The 16,882-nt window shown below is 48.8% G+C and overlaps 2 protein-coding genes across 4 annotated transcripts in view; one reads left to right on the top strand and one right to left on the bottom strand.

Annotated features, from left to right (window-relative positions):
• Positions 1 to 391: 391 nt before the first annotated feature.
• Positions 392 to 16,882, bottom strand: part of METTL9 (methyltransferase 9, His-X-His N1(pi)-histidine) — a 56,133-nt gene continuing 39,642 nt past the window's right edge. For 2 of the 3 annotated variants that reach the window (XM_059692060.1, XM_059692058.1), the window contains exon 5: positions 392 to 2,520. In XM_059692060.1, coding sequence (XP_059548043.1) covers positions 2,315 to 2,520 — 206 coding nt within the window. In that variant the 3' untranslated portion in view covers positions 392 to 2,314. The remainder of the gene's footprint in view (positions 2,521 to 16,882) is intronic. The other variant, XM_059692059.1, reaches the window with a different exon arrangement.
• On the top strand, positions 6,826 to 15,869 carry IGSF6 (immunoglobulin superfamily member 6). Its single transcript, XM_059692061.1, has 6 exons — positions 6,826 to 6,936; positions 10,349 to 10,708; positions 12,926 to 13,032; positions 13,869 to 13,916; positions 14,253 to 14,333; positions 15,411 to 15,869. The coding sequence occupies exons 1-6, from the start codon at positions 6,870 to 6,872 to the stop codon at positions 15,465 to 15,467; spliced, it is 720 nt and encodes a 239-aa protein (XP_059548044.1). The 5' UTR covers positions 6,826 to 6,869; the 3' UTR covers positions 15,468 to 15,869.

The raw sequence follows: 16,882 nt of genomic DNA, 5'->3' as shown, positions 1-16,882 counted from the left end.
TACTCAGAAAGACAACATGAAACACTGAGGTTTTCTTTCCCAGCCAGCTTCTCTTCTATTACAGGCCAACTATGTAAAAGCTGATATGACTTATAGACGCGTAGGAAATACACTGTCGCTTTTAACTACTCTGCCCAAGGGAGAAATGACTAAGAACATTGTCTCTCCTTTCCTTCCCTTCTCCGAAGCCAGCAGTCTGAGCATCGAGGGGCTACAGCCGCAGGTGCGAGGAGCTGCAGCCGCAGGTGCCAGGGGCTAGGGCTCACAGGTGCAGCTTGCATTTCCCTCCTCCACGACCTAAGGTCAGATAGTTAGCCTGCTTTGACCACAAATAGAGTTCTTAATTTCTCTAGCACAACCTGAACTTGATATGAGGCACTTACACAAAGAATGGTGCAGACAAGAAGGCAGCTTTATTGTTCTTTGGGGGGAAAAAAACATGATTCCATTTAGGGAAGGAAAAAAAAAGCCATTGACACTGAGTGAGCAACAGCGCCATCTAGCGAAATGGCACACCACCAGGCTTCAGAGACCAGCCAGGAGCTGTGAGATTTGCTGGTGTAAATTTTCACCACAAAACATCAAAGATAATTAGGTCTTCAGAGAATCTAATTTTAAGAAACGATTTTTATCTTCGAAATGCATAAATGTTTGTGCTTTCTCTGCTTTTTTGAGTAACAAATGAGTTTTGTTTTGAACAGACCATCAAATTAAGCCTCGATTTCAAAGTTATGAAACACTGAGGCAACCGCCTCTTTGAACATCTATCACTCTTGCACTCTTGTTCAACAGTCTAGCAACCCCTGGTAATGACAGACAGTTCATAAAGAAGCAAAACTCCACTGTACACGAACTACATTGTTTACTCATTTCCGCCGTCTATTTTTACAGTCTAGGGTGCTAAGTATTTGCACTTCGCTTATTTGAATTCCTGGAAAAAAGCTTTAGAACGTACCAACAATTTTGCATAAATCACATAACCCAACTCTTATTGTGACTACACCATGACAGCGGAGACACGGGCGTGAGGAGGTGGGAGTGCCGCTCCTAATGGATAACGAAGCCATTCTCAAGGCTTCAATGCGGCTTTACACCCAGGTGTTGCAGTAAACGTGTTGATTTGATGACTTCTATGAGCATATAAAGGGGAATATTTAGTGAAACACCTGGCTGGGAAAAGAAATGAAGTTGTAACAATAACATATTGTTTATAAACATCAATCTCAGATTGGCATCTCTGCGATTACTGAGATATTAGATTCTGGGTTAAGTGCTCTGCTCTTTGGAATATCCACAATGGTTACTGACCAGCTAATGAGTTCCTGCATTGCAACATGTCTGGGTGTGTGGTGGAGGCACTCACAGATCCTAGAATGCACGAGTCCGACACAGTCTTCATCAACCCATATGCTTGGCAACTAATAAATTCAGGGGAGGATTTCAGGATGACTCAAGTCCTGGGAAAGAGGTATACAAGTGTAGGGGAAGAAGTGGAATTAAAACATCTTTAGGTTCTGTTTTTTTGGTAGACATAACTGAATGTTTCAGTTCTGAGAACCTGAGATTGTCCAGAAACACAAAGTTCTGAGTGTAGGACGTTAGCTACCACAAAGGCTGAGCCGGTGTTTTGCATTCCCCAAAGCAACGTGAATTGGAGAGTGGGTGGTAGTCCCTGAAGTACTGTATCCCAGTGAGGTGGCTCTCTTGAGGGCTGATCTGACTGCCTCCGTGTTCACAATTCACAGCCCCCCGCCCCGCCCGGGCCTTCCTGCAGCTGCATCTTCCACATAAACGTGACTAGTGGGGTGTCCCTGAAGTCAAAGCAGTGCAAGGTGCTGGGAGCCTTTCATGAACTCAAACCTGATACTGAAGTCATCTCCAAAAGAGTTTATTAGCATGATTAAAACAGTTTCCTGAATACGGACAGAAAGATGTCTAAACAGGACAGAATGCCAGTGGCTATGCCTTATGACCAGTATCTGCAGCTGGAGGACGCCTTCATCGCCAGCCCTCACGTCATTGGAGACAATCCGCATGTGCTGTCCCCATGAGAAGCCATGGCTATTGCTAGGCCTGGCAAGGAGTCCCCACTGCAATGAAGCATAAAAAATATCTCCTGTAATTGGAGTGAGACCTGCATACTGAGTAAGAGCTGATAAAATCATCAAAGAGTTGGGTTGTTTTTTTTAAAAAACATTCCTTTTACACACTACAAAGAAATAATTAGTATTTTGGCTTTTTAAATTCCTACATGATCTTTAGCCGACAGTCCCCAGCCCCTCCCCGCGTGGTGGAGAATGCAGAGGCTCTTCGGTCACACGGGTCTGAGAACAAAGACAGCGTCGTCCAGGACGTAGTAGTCGTTGTACATGTCCCCTTCACACAGGTACGGCAGTCTGGTGAAAGCCTCGATCGCAAAACCCGCTTTCCCGAAAACTTCAGGCAGACTGTTCACTTGCTCTTCCCAGTTCTGTCCCTTGATTTCCAAAATTTCTGATGGCTTCTCCCACTTGCCACCTACTAAAACAAATAAAACATTAAGTTAAATTCTTGAACAAACGAGTTGTTTGAAGGGGGAGGAGGGACGACTGTGCCAAGCGCTGGGTGCTCTGCTGACTCCCCCCCAGGCTCCTGCGGTCGGGGACAGAGGCAAGGAGCACACCGAACAAGGGGAGGAGCCCAGCTTGCAAGGCCAGTGAGCGCCAGAGCAGGCAGGTGCGTCGGGTTCTGCCCCAAAGTTCACTAAATACTGGAAAACTGAGGCAGGAGCAACACATGATACTGGAAGGAGGGTTTTGGATAAATACAAGAAAACACCACTGCTGTAGTAAACTTATGCAACGAATTATTAGAGAAGTTTATTAGGCTGAAAAAAAAACTAGGTTAATACAGGATTTTAATTTATAAAAATAAATAGTGTGCTTTTCAAGGGAAGTTGATCCACTAACTTTTCTTTTTAAAAATTATATATATATATATATATATATATATATATATATATATATATATATATATATATATATATATATACTAGGGGCCCGGTGCACGAAATTCGTGCACTGGGTGTCAGGGGTGGGGTGGGGGGGAGTGTCCCTCAGCCCAGCCTGCCCCCTCTCACATACTGGGAGCCCTCAGGCGTTGACCCCCATCACCCTCCAATCGCAGGATCGGCCCCTTGCCCAGGCCTGACGCCTCTGACAGAGGTGTCAGGCCTGGGCAGGTGACCCTCATTTCCCCCCATCACTGGTTCTGCCCCTAGCCCAGGCCTGATGCCTCTGGCCCAGGCATCAGGCCTGGGGAGGGGACCCCCAGACCCCTCCGATTGCTGGCTCTGCCCCTTGCCCAGGCCGGATGCCTCGGCCAGAGGCGTAGACCCCCATCACCCTCCGATCGCCTGATCGGCCCCTTGCCCAGGCCTGATGCCTCCGCCAGAGGTGTCAGGCTTGGACAGGGGACCCCCATCTCCCCCCGATCACTGGCTCTGGCCCCCGCTCAGGCCTGAGGCCTCTGGCCCAGGAATCATGCCTGGGCAGGGGACCCCCATCTCCCTCTGATCGCTTGCTCCACCCCCCGCCCAAGCCTGACGCCTCTGACCCAGGCTTCAGGCCTGGACAAGGGAACCATCATATCCCCCCAATCCCCGGGTCCTCCCCCCGCCCAGGCCTGATGCCTCGGCCAGAGGAGTTGACCCTCATCACCCTCCGATCACCAATCATCGGATCGGCCCCTTGACCAGGCCTGAGGCCTCTGGCTGAGGCGTCCGGCCCGGGCAGCGGGGACCCGCAGCTGCAGCGGCCCCGCGATCGTGGGCTCCGCTTTAGGCCCAGGCAAGGGACCCCTAGCTCCTGGGACTGCCAGCTTCGACTGTGCCCAGCTCCCATCGCTGGCTCCACCCCTACTTCCTGCTATCACTGGCCAGGGCGGAAAAGGCGCCTGATTCTCAGATCATGGCTGGGGGTCAGGGCAAAGGCGGCCCCAGGGCCGCCTTTGCCCTGCCCCCCAGCTCTTAGCTCCCCCCTGGGTTTCCGATCACTGTCAGTGGCAGGGGGCTTCTTCCTGCTTTCCCTTTTGCCTCCCTGTATTGTGCCTACATATGCAAATTAACCGCCATCTTGTTGGCAGTTAACCGCCATCTTGTTGGCAGTTAACTGCCAATCTTAGTTGGCAGTTAATTTGCATATAGCCCTGATTAGCCAATGAAAAGGGTAGCTCGTACGCCAATTACCATTTTTCTCTTTTATTAGTGTTGATATATATATATATATACACACACACACACACACACACACACACACTAGGGGCCCAGTGCACGAAATTCGTGCACTGGGTGTGTGGGGGGGAGTGTCCCTCAGCCCAGCCTGCCCCCTCTCACATACTGGGAGCCCTCAGGCGTTGACCCCCATCACCTTCCAATCACAGGATCAGCCCCTTGCCAAGCCTGACGCCTGGGCCAGAGGCGTCAGGCCTGGGCAGGGGACCCTCATTTCCCCCCATCACTGGTTCTGCCCCCAGCCCAGGCCTGATGTCTCTGGCCCAGGCGTCAGGCCTGGGCAGAGGACCCCCAGACCCGTCCGATTACTGGCTCTGCCCCTTGCCCAGGCCTGACGCCTCCGCCAGAGGCGTAGACCCCCATCACCCTCCGATCGCCTGATCGGCCCCTTGCCCAGGCCTGACGCCTCCGCCAGAGGTGTCAGGCTTGGACAGGGGACCCCCATCTCCCCCCGATCACTGGCTCTGGCCCCCGCCCAGGCCTGATGCCTCGGCCAGAGGAGTTGACCCTCATCACCCTCCGATCACCAATCACCGGATCGGCCCCTTGACCAGGCCTGAGGCCTCTAGCAGAGGTGTCAGGCCTGGGCAGGGGACCCCCAGCTCCCCGCAGTTGCAGGCTCCACCCCTGCCCAGGCCTAACGCCTCTGGCCTAGGCGTCCGGCCCGGGCAGCGGGGACCCGCAGCTGCAGCGGCCCCGAGATCGTGGGCTCCACTTTAGGCCCAGGCAAGGGACCCCTAGCTCCTGGGACTGCCAGCTTCGACCGTGCCCAGCTCCCATCGCTGGCTCCACCCCTACTTCCTGCTATCACTGGCCAGGGCGGAAAAGGCACCTGATTCTCCGATCATGGCTGGGTGGCAGGGCAAAGGTGGCCCCAGGGCCGCCTTTGCCCTGCCCCCCAGCTCTTAGCTCCCCCCTGGGTTTCCGATCACTGTCAGTGGCAGGGGGCTTCTTCCTGCTTTCCCTTTTGCCTCCCTGCATTGTGCCTACATATGCAAATTAACCGCCATCTTGTTGGCAGTTAACTGCCGATCTTAGTTGGCAGTTAATTTGCATATAGCCCTGATTAGCCAATGAAAAGGGTATCGCCGTACGCCAATTACCATTTTTCTCTTTTATTAGTGTAGATATATATATATATATGTGTATATATATATATATATATATATATACACACATATATATATATATATTATTGATTTCAGAGAGGAAGAGAGAGGGAGAGATAGAAACATCAATGATGAGAGAGAATCATTGACTGGCGGCCTCCTGCATGCACCCAACTGGGGATCAAGCCCAGAACCTGAGCATTGAGCCCACAACCTGGGCATGTGCCCCTGACCGGAATCAAACCTGGGACCCTTCAGTCCGCAGGCCAACCAACGCTCTATCCACTGCGGCAAACCAGCTAGGGCCATTCCCTAACTTTTCAAAACAACTTTATAAAGTAAAGCTCCAGGACCAGAGACAGCGAGAACGGATGCGTCCCGCATTCCCTGCACTGACGCCATGTCAACCACCTCATCTGAGCATCATGGGGGGGGGGGGGGGGGGTCTTCAAGTTCACATACATACCAAGCATCGACTAGAGAGAGAGACACACACAATGTAAATTCAGGTGCTTGTAGATACTATGATGATGTAAAATAAACACACAGAAATTAAGTGTTACTAAATTCAGCTGGAATAACGTGCTGTAAACGGGAAACTCTGTCACTGTCAGTGCCAAGAGCACAAGCCCTGCAGTGGGAATACGTCACAGGACACCCTCTCCTGCCTTTGAGCTCAGACACACTGGCTGAGCCCTGGCAGGAAGAGCTGGTGCCCCAGGAGTGAAGGCGGAGCCTGGGGGGGGGCGGAGCAGTGGCAGGGCGCCAAGGCTGGGGCAGCACTGGCAGGTGCTTGGCGGTGGTGTGGGCTTCAGATCAGCTTGATGGAGTGACCGGGGCATTTTTCTTGGCTGCAGCCAACATGCGATTCTGCTGTCTTCTCAGTGGCTCTGTGACCCCCTCCATCCTTTCCTTAAATTCCCTTTTGCTTAAGTCAGCAGAGTCCATTTCTGTTGTTTAGAAAGAACCTGAGCACGGAGGGGGGCAGGGAGCAGGGCGGGAGGGACTGATGACAGGTTCCACACACCTGCTTCACGGACACATTAAAAAGGGGTCACACAAAACTGGGCTCAGCTACTTACTGGCACAGCGTGTTGTTCATTATACTGAGATGTGTTTACTGTTCACTGATCTCTCTGTGGCGATTCCAGCGGTGACTCCCAAGACCGGCAAAGGGACTGCGCTGGACATTTAAGTAATACTCCTTCCCGGGAATACCCACAAATCAAGTCTCACTCCCACCATCTAGCGCCTAAGAGGCTTTGCGAAAAGCCAAGACAAATGTGTCATATGAACACCTAGACATGTGCTCTAGGCTAAAGTCTCAACTTCAAATGGCGAAACTGCATTACAAACAATATTTACACAATTTCAAAAAGTTCCTGATTATGGTTCCTTAATAAGAGTTCCTCTCTTCAGTTCTTCCTTCTAAAAAGAGGAAAAAAGGGCAACTCTCTTCAAATACACGCCCCCACCCCACACACACAGAGATGGAGGCTGTGGACGCGGCCAGGGCCCTCCTCGGCCTGGAAGTCGGTCTGCTTCTGTGCTGTGTCGGTAAGCTGCTTTTTCTCCTCCACTTGACTTAAATCAATTGCTATTTTTTGCCTAATGCATTTATATTTATATTTTAAGCCCCTACAAAATAATTTTAAAATGTGTAACATTACAGAAATTGTCTAAAGTGGTAAGTTTCCTTTTCCCGGGGGAAATGGTGATAAGAGAATCGCTGAGGACGTTTCATATTGGCACTGGAAACTTCCCTTTGCTATTAGCTGCTTTACAGAGAGCACCGCACCAAAGGGTGAGGTAGTCCTACAGCTCAGTGACAGGGCTCCCAACCCCACAGGGTGACAGTGAGCGCTGAGCACAGCCCTGAATGTCTTCACAGAACAGTGCTTCTGAAAAGCTAAATCTCTATAAAAGAGAGGGACTACCGGGGCGGGGGGGGGGGGGGGGGAGGGGGAGCAGACTGCTTCAGCTCCTTTCCCAAGAATAACCACCCTATCACAGACCTGAGTTTAAATTCTGCTGCTGCTGTTTTCATCCATGAAAGAAAGTGGTTCCCACCTCACAGTTCTAATCATCTCATCATAGTCCTGATATAATGATCTCAGTTCTGCCCACAAAGTTTGGGTTATAGGGCAGAGAAGGCAGCAAAAGCTCTTAAAATTAACTTTTTTCACCTGTTAAAAATAAATATAAAAACGTTAACAGTGGTTATTTTGGGTTAAAGGGCTCTATGGGTGATTTCTCACTTCCACTTTCAATATCCTATTTTTTCTATGAGGTGCACCTTATGTCTATCAGCTTGTAACTGGTGTGACTGTAAAGTAGAACCCTGCTCTTTTAACGATGCTCCCTGAAGGGGTGCGGACAGTGCCTGGGAGCTGCCTAAGGGGGAGTGGGCGCAGGTGGCGCGGCCAGGGAGCTCGCTGTGCCAGCTGCTATTCCGCATGCTCAAAGCTGTCCCTGAGGGGCTTTCTCCTTTTCAAAAATTCGTTTTTAACTTATTTTCTAGTTTTGTTTTTAAAAATAGTAAAATAACCTTTTTAAATTCCCTCCACCAAGGAGATAAACTTTCAACCCTTTCAGAGGGTACTACGTTTAAAATATCCTACAGAACATGAGAGCTTTTAAAGGAGCAAGCAGGCTGTGTGTGGCACATCATCCCAACTTCTCTTTTTTTGGAGCTGTTGCTTAACTGGGACATGAAGAAACAGAAGTTTGCTCACAAGTCTGCTCTCATAACTCCGGAAACCCTACCACTGATTTGCTCTCACGCAGACTCATTTTGCAGAACTGGAAATAGGCGGAGATATAAAACTCCAGAACTGCAAATAGTTCTTTTATCCTGGGCATTAGTTCTCCAAGGAAAGTGTTAAAAGCTGACTTCTCTGGCCCTGGTCTCCTGCTCAGTGGTCAGAGTGTCAAACTGTGCATAGAAGGGCCTCGGGGTCAATGCCTGGTCAAGGCAGGTTCGATCCTTGGCCCTGTCGGGCATGTATGGGAGGCAAGCAATCGATGTCTCTCTCTCACACTGATGGTTCACTCTCTCTCTCTCCTCCTTCCTCTTTCTTCCTTTCCTCCCTTTCCCTCTCCCTGCCTACTCCTCCCTTCCACTTTCTCTAAAACTCAATAGCAAAAATATCCTCAGGTTAGGATTTTTTTTTAAATGTATTTTTATTGATTTCAGAGAGGAAGGAAGGAAGAGAGAAACATCAATGATGAGAATCACTGATCAGCTGCCTCCTGCACGCCCCCTCACTGGGGATTGAGGTGGAAATCCGAGCATGTGCCCTTGACTGGAATCGAACCCCGGACCCTTCAGTCCGTAGGCTGATGCTCTATCCACTGAGCCAAACCAGCCAGGGCGGGTTAGGATTTACAAACCAAAAAAAAGCCAGCCTCTCTTTTAAGAATTCCTTCCCACAAAGGACTTGGAACTGAGATACTTTGTTAATCTGTTACACTGCAACAGGCCCAAGTCCAATTCAAAGCCTCCAAGATAAAATGATCACTGGCTGCAAGTCAGTGTTCTCTGGCGTCAAGGTGACGTATGGGCAGGAGGCCTGCGCGCCGCTGCTGAGCCTGTGCAGCCGGGCCGCGCCAGCAGGTGCTCGGGGTGGCCTGACCCTCTCACGTGGCTCACGTTTAAGAGGTCACTTAAAAGCTCCCGGCTCATCTCAAATTGTACAAACACTAAACGTAAAAAGCGGCGAGAACAGCTTTGCCTACAACCAGGCCTGTAATAAAGTGCAAGTGAACAAGGCCCATCCAGACCTCGAGCCCCAGACCAGCTGGTCTCTCTTCCATTTCATTTGCAGACACAGACCATTTAGAAACATACAACCAGGCAGAAGTCAGACTAAAAACAGGCCAAAATAACTCGAATGTGTCTCAGCCAATACTACTCCAGGCAGAGCTCACGCCCCCACGGGCTGTGGGCAGAATCTCCATTTATAAACCCCTGGTGGCTTCCCAGCTTCACACGCCGGGTAAGGTGGAGGCAGGACCACCCTGCATGACGGGGGAAGCAGCACGCACGTGGCCGGCACAGCCGGGTGTCCAGTCCAGCCTGCCAACACCCGCTGGACGCCCGCGATTGTCTCTAAAACGGCGCAGAAGCAGGAACAGTGGCGGCGGCGGCGGCAATATCTTGCTTTTCTTAAATACTTCCATGGGCAAGCAAGTAAACATCCTTCTGCATCAAGGGTCTCACTCGCCCCTGAGGGGCAGAACGCTACCCCCCGTTCTGCTAGTGAGGAGCTGAGCCACACACCAGAGAGCAGGCAGAGCCAGGACCCCCCTCCGGTCTGTGCCTGTTGTCCCAGTGTTTCCATCCGAGCAGCGACGGCGGCCAGGGCGAAGCCAAACTTGCTGGGCCAGGCAGGCCTGGCTGGTTAGGCCTCTGCTCAGCACCCGAGCCAGGGCGGCATTGCCCCAGGTGTGCTTCTCGCCTTTCACAATGTTGCCCACAGGGACAACCCAGCTCACAGAGGGGCAATTGTGAAGGCCCACGAATTCCTAGCAATCCCACCCCCACAGGGCAAAACCCCAAATGCCTCCTGCTCACGTGGCTCCGTCATGGCAGCAGCACCTGCATGAGGGGCTCTGATCCCAGCACCACACTGGACGCGACAGTCCTGCGAGGCCAGGGTACGGATGGGGAAGCAGGCTCTGAGGTCCCAGGGCAGCTGGTCAGTCAGTCCGCCGGGCGTGACCACGGGGACCCCGACCTCCTGATCGGGCAGGGCGACGCCACTGGAACTTCTCTGGGGCTGTTCCCAAGTAAGCAGACGTGGCTGTGAACCAGGTCAAGCCAGGAAACATGGGGAGTTAGGCAAAGTGAGGGCACTGGTGTCTTATTTTTTCAGTCGTTGGTGCTGAGCGTAAGGTAAGAAAAAGAAAGGTGGGCTCTCTGGCCCCCAAATGTCAGCAAGGTCCAAGCAGCGCTGTCTTCCTCCAGGTGACGCGGGCGGCTGCACCGTGTCCGTCTCGCAGCCGCCTGTCCTCGAAGTGGACTACGAGCAAGGGGCGGTGACCGTGCCCTGCTCCTTCTCCACGGCGGGCTGCCCCCCCGAGCTCCCCAGCAGCCTGTGGTTCCGCTACGGGGCTCACTGGACGGAGACCCTCTGCGTGGACGGGTGCACAAGTGAGGCCGACAAGTTTACAGTGAGGAAGGCCCTGGCACAGAACCAGGTCTCCCTCACAGTCAACCGGCTGACGCCCAATGACAGTGCCATCTACATCTGTGGACTCGCCTCGCCCAGCTCAGAGGACCCAAGGGCCAAGCAGGTCGGAGCGGGGACCGTGCTGGTGGTGAGAGGTCAGTGGTCACGGCTGTGCTCCAGCGCACCGCACGCTGCGCGGCCTTTAAACACACTGCCCACCTTACACTCGGAGCGCACCCCAGCTCTGCCGACTTAGTTCCCTGGCCAGGGAAGGCCAGCACAGGGTTAGAAAACCCCTGGGAGCCCCTCTCCAGCCTCCACAGTCGGCGGTATGTCGGCACTCCGCCCTCTCCCCACGCCCAGATGTCACTAGTGAGGGTGACCTTTCTTGTGTGATGGTGAGTGGTGGAACGTCCCATTCCATGCTAACCCCCCCTTTCTCAGGAACTGGCCCGATATCACACCATCTAGAGCAGTGGTTCTCAACCTGTGGGTCGTGACCCCTTCGGGGGTCGAACGACCCTTTCACAGGGGTCGTCTATCATCCTGCATATCAGATATTTACATTATGATTCATAACAGTAGCAACATTACAGTTATGAAGTAGCAATGAAAATAATTTTATGGTTGGGTCACAACATGAGGAACTATATTTAAAGGGCCAGAAGGTTGAGAACCACTGATCTAGAACAAAGCACTGCAGGGGCGCATAAGTGATTGATAAATTGGACCCAGAAAAAATATGCATTATGGAGAATAAATACAAATTTGGGGAGAAGCCAAAGGGTGTCCCTGACCCTGCCATTCTGTGTGCACAGAAGAGGAAGGGGCTAGCGGGGCTCTGGCTCTTGAGATTTGTTAAAACCCACGACAATTTCCTCATTCAAATGAGGGCACTGACCCTAGCCAAGTCCTACGTTTAAGAAATAAAATTTTTAAACTTAGGGATAAAGCTTCACATGATGGGAAAAGAGAGGGGCAGTAACTCCCAGACTCCATCTCTTCCCTTAAAAATGACTCCGGTACGATGGGCGCTGAGAGCATGGAAACATGGACTCGGTGTGCACCAACCACCGTGCACCTGCACAGGACTCGGCAGGCCCGCTCCCCTCTGCATCCTGCTGTTCATTACTAGGGTGTCCTCATGGGCTCTGGGTATCCCACTGCCACCTAACCTTACTTCACTCTCACCTGTAAGATAAATTGTAAATGAACTAATGTGCAAAGAGCACTTTTATCGGTGCCTAGCTTATAGCAAGTCCTCAATAAATGTTAGCTACAGACATGAGAACAAACACACGACTCGAGATTTGTACAGCTCACTGCATTGGTCCTCTGTAAAAACAGCAGCCATAGAAAAATGCAAGCTTGTATGGAGAGAAATTCTCGTTTTAGGAGCAGAAATGAAAGTATTGCTAATACAAACATGGAAAATTCCTATCTTCTCCGTAGAACTCCTAATTTAGCACTTGGAACATTTTTAAAAAGTTTTCCCACTATGGTTAATTTGTTAGTTTCAGAACAAAAATACACATTGTATAAACCGAGTTCACAGGATAAGCATCTATAGGTATGTAATTGAAAAGTACAGGTTATTCAGATAATGATTACAAATCAAATTGTATTTTGCACTTCAAATAATCAAGTACTTGAAGGCAGCATATGACCCCACCCCTACCGAGAGCCCAGCACACTTCCTGCAAGCAGGGAGCATTCAGAATGTGAAAATGGACTTAATAATTCTCCTTCCAAGACTTCATGAGCAAGAAGGGGCATGGAACAGCAGCTGCTGCTTAAAAGTGTAACACACACTGCGGCCGCCACGCCCGGCCGGCGGGCCCTTCCCAGATGGCGCTGGTCAGCTAGCGTTCTCAACAGCTCGAGGCCGCAGCGCTGACAAGCACAGGGACACATCTCCACCCACAGACAGATCCCAGACACTGCTCACCGTCTCCACCAAGAGCAGCCTCCCATGCCCTTGAACTAACTGTCTTGAAATATCTAACTTTAAGTAACGCTTTATATAAAAAGTGATTCTTACCTTTGTGACAATTAATTGGATTTTAAAACTTCTTAGTTTTAAAAACAAGTAACATTTTCAGCATAATACATTTAAAAAACTGATGAAAAAAAATAAAAAAATAAATAAAATAAAAATAAAAATAAAAAATAAATAAAAAACTGATGAACTGGCTTTCACTATAGCATATACTTGAATGTCTTTAAAATCAAGAGACCATAAATACATTGTTATGAATTGCCAAGCGGAGTGTGTGTTTTACCTCTAAAATGTAGCTTCAGTTGAGCCTTCCATGTGTACTCACAGTAGTAAGTTCCCACTGACTGGCTGTCTCTGTTCTGCAATTACCCAGGAGCGCGAGGCCCAGGCGAGGCCCTGCGGGGGCTCCTGGCGGCCCTGCTGGCCCTGCTCTCCGTCTACGTGGTCGTGGTGCTCGGGATCTTCGTCATCCTCGCCAGGGTAAGTCCAGTTGCCTTGCACTGGACCCCAAAGCTTTGACTCTCATCACAAGGAAATGACTCCCACCCCTCCACGCGGAGCCTCAGAACAGCTCCCCTCGCGACTGGCTCCCTGAGTGGCGGCAGGAAGCACCGCCTGCCGGGGAGTCGGAGAAGCAAGCACATTTTCATCCCAGCAATCGTCACTGACCAGAGGACCCAATGTTTTCTCTTTAAAACCTATATTACTGGAATAAGGACCCTTCTTCAAAACCACCTTACATGCTATCTGTCTGCTGGGGGCAGGGGGAATTAAGAATGAGCAAAAAGGGTCTGGCCAGTGTGGCTCAGCAGTTAAGCGTTGGCCAGTGAGCCAGGAGGTCAGGACACATGACCGGGCGCGAGACCCAGTGGGGGTACGGGAGGAAGCCGATCAGTGATTCTCTCATCATTGATGTTTCTATCTTTCCCTCTCCCTTCCTCTCTGAAATCAATAAAAATATGTATTTTTTAAAAAAGGAATGAGCAAAAAAGAGTTAACAAAAAGATCAGGAGCTGCCCTAAAATATTTTTAAAAGGCCTAAAGTTTTTGAGAAAGAGTACCTATCTCCTGGCTGCTCATATGCTGCTATAAGAGGGGGTCTATGTGTGTGATATCAGGGTTGCTATAAATACAACAATCAATATCAGTCTGAGTTATTTTATTAATATAAAAAAGCATCTCAGAAACGGCATGAAAATGATTAATTTTTACTGTATAGCCTTAAACATTGTTAGTTCAATCTTATGGGAGGTGTCTGCCGCAATTGTTTTGAGTACATAAAATATCTCTTAAAATTCTCCTTTTCTTTTTGACAGTCAAAATTTAACACTCTAAGAAACAAAGAAAAAGAAGATTCACAAAAGGTACAGACCAATGCTTGTAAAATATCTTTTACATTGTGGCAGGTTGTAACTATTTCAAATCTGAAACAGTTTAAGAGACACAGAGAGCATCATGGTAACTTTCAACCATAGCTACTGTCTCCTATTGTTGAGAAACTCAATGATAATCTCAAATGATAAACTGGGATTTAAACTTGATAGTTCTCAGCCATAAATTCAACTTAATATACTAAAAATATCAGCGTTAACGGTAGGATTAGGTATGCTGGGGGCGGGGGGGGGGGGGCGGGGGGAGGTGCAACATCCAGCACTTCCGGTCCTAAGACAGAGGCACTGTTTTCTCATTTGTATTTACAGAAAAAGAGTGCCAGGCGTATTTTTCGGGAAATTGCTCAAGAACTTTACAGTAAGAGACATGTGGGAACAAGTCACCAACCTGTAAGTATAAAGTATGAAAAAGATGTCATGCCATTATACAGCATGTTTGACTAAACACTAAGCTGCCAATAAGCCATCGATAATCACGGCTTCCGCACGCAGCGAGTTCTCATTTAGAGCCGTCTGGTAAGGCACCCCAAAGGCATCTGACACACAGAGACCCGGCAGGCCCCGCAGTGACATGCACTCTGAGAAGCACAGTGGCTACTGGCAATGCTTTCAGTGCGGACAAGGGTGCTGGGGTCCGCGGCTCCTTCGTATAGTATGCAGGGGGAGACGGCGCACCGATGCTGCACACACTTGTGGATCGCGCTATATCATAAACATTATCTGCTGCTAATAAGGCAGAAAGAAATTCACAGCTGGAAAGACACAGCTAATGGGAATAAAAGCTGAATGTGTCTTCAGGCTCCGGGGCTGGAGTGGCAGAAGAATGCCCGACACCTCGGCCAGTGTCTCGCCAAAGCCCTGTGTGAACAGGTTTCCCAACAAGATGCTGGTTCACAGCCAGCAGAGCAATACTCAGATCCCATGACACATGACCAGATGTTCAGATTTGAGTTAAAATTATACAGAACACTGAACATACGTACTACGAAGGGCATTTTCCTCCTAAACGGCAGCTAGAGGGCAAATGGAACAGGTTTCTGAGAGAGGTGCGTTTTTTTAAAATCAACTTTTAAAAAGAGTTTTCATGCAAAAGAGAATATCGTCTAAGGAATCATTTCACTCTTTGGTATATATGCAGATACACAGAGAAGTGGTATGCCGCCCGAGATGCCGCTCTGAATAATTATAATGCCCGTTCACACTCTTTTCTCAGTGAGGCTGGCAAAGGGGCAAAGTGGCCTGCAGATAGGCCTGGGCATCGGAATTGCAACACGCTTAAGCCAGGGCTTTGGCAATGGCATCTGAACAAGAAAAGGAACTTTCCGTTCCCACAACTTTGCTAAATACTTGACCTTTCAAAATACTGGAAGGACACTCAGGACCCAGATGCACGATGGCACTATATGTTGTGTTCAATGTGGCATCAGTGATTACATAACCTTAAATATGGCTTATTGACTATTGCAGGAGAAAGACAACACTTATGAAAACAGGACAGCACTGGACAACTATGAAAGACCATAGAAACTATTTAATCTTCAAGTAAGTCACTGAAAATTCAGAAGTTATGGTAGTTTTAATGGACATATACCCATCAGGGCTTTAAAAACATAAACAAAGATGAATGGAAAAGACAACTGGGCACAAGTAAGGATGCCGGAGTACAAGAAACTACAACTGCAATAACTACCAAACACTCAAATTCAATGAAACTGCACATACTTCCCTAACTCGCTAGAAGATTCTACACTCATGTGGTCAAGATCAACACCCTGGTCAGGCCTGATGGAGAGAAGGCATATGTTCAACTGGCTCCTGACTATGATGTTTTGGATGTTGCCAACAAAATTGGGATCATCTAAACTGAGTCCAGCTGCCTAATTCTAAGTCTAAAAATTTTACACTGTATAAATAAATAAATAAATAGAATTCTAAGCATTCTAACATTTTCCAGAAAGCTCGTTTTTACACCATGTGTTCTATATTTGCCTCATTCATCATGAGGTGTGTGATGACCATTACCCTGAAGAAGATCTAAAGTCATACCATAGGCCTCAGTCTTGAGTGGAGGAACAGTCTATGGGTTGTACAAGTGGTAGGCCAATGAGATTAAGCTGGAGGGACGGAAAAAGGAAGGCAAGGAAGGAGGGAGGGAGGGATGGAGGGAAGGAGGGAGGGAGGGAAATCTGAGCTGGAGAAAAATCACCTCACAAAGTACCTTGGAGCAAAACTCATCTCCTTTCCTACGGCCTGGGCGCTGCATAGCACCCATTCTCGGCCAGGTACGCACAATGCCGCCAACAAAGAGTGAGACTAGCACAGAGCAGAGTAAGAACACAGGAGCTAAAACACAGACAATCCAAAGCAGAAGGCTGAACGGAGAAAGCCTTAGAGCAGATCACCATAGCCAACTCTAAATGTCCATGTTGTGCCAAGAAAACAGGTTATGGATTGTTCTTTGAAGGCTACTTCAGTGCAAAAAAATTTATTTAAAGTGCCTTCAAGTGTACACTCATTACTAAATATGAGTTACAGCCTATTGCTTTTACTTCATTAAAGTGTTTCTTTTAAAATGGCATTAAATAAGTGTACTCTTATTTTTAAAACCCAGATAGAATTTTTAAATATTTTAAGATCCCTTTGAAAACGTTTTGCATTATGGATGACGTAAATCCATAATCTTCAATCTTTCTAGTTACACATGCCAGAAAAAATGGAAAGAGGGGAGCATGTAAACACATTTTATTTGTGTGTATACATATGTTGTGTATGTATGTTTTATGAAGTGCAGTGTATGTGTGAGCATGTATGTGTGTATCTTAGACATCAAAATAGAAATTAAACAATTGGCATAAAAAGTAATATACAGTTGACCCTTAAACAGTGCAGGGTTTAGGGACACCAACTTCTCCCCCTGAGCAGTCAAAAATACACTTATA

This window comes from Myotis daubentonii, chromosome 4 (assembly GCF_963259705.1).
Source record: "Myotis daubentonii chromosome 4, mMyoDau2.1, whole genome shotgun sequence".
Classification (NCBI taxonomy): domain Eukaryota; kingdom Metazoa; phylum Chordata; class Mammalia; order Chiroptera; family Vespertilionidae; genus Myotis; species Myotis daubentonii.
This window is presented reverse-complemented; position numbering and strand designations above follow the sequence as displayed.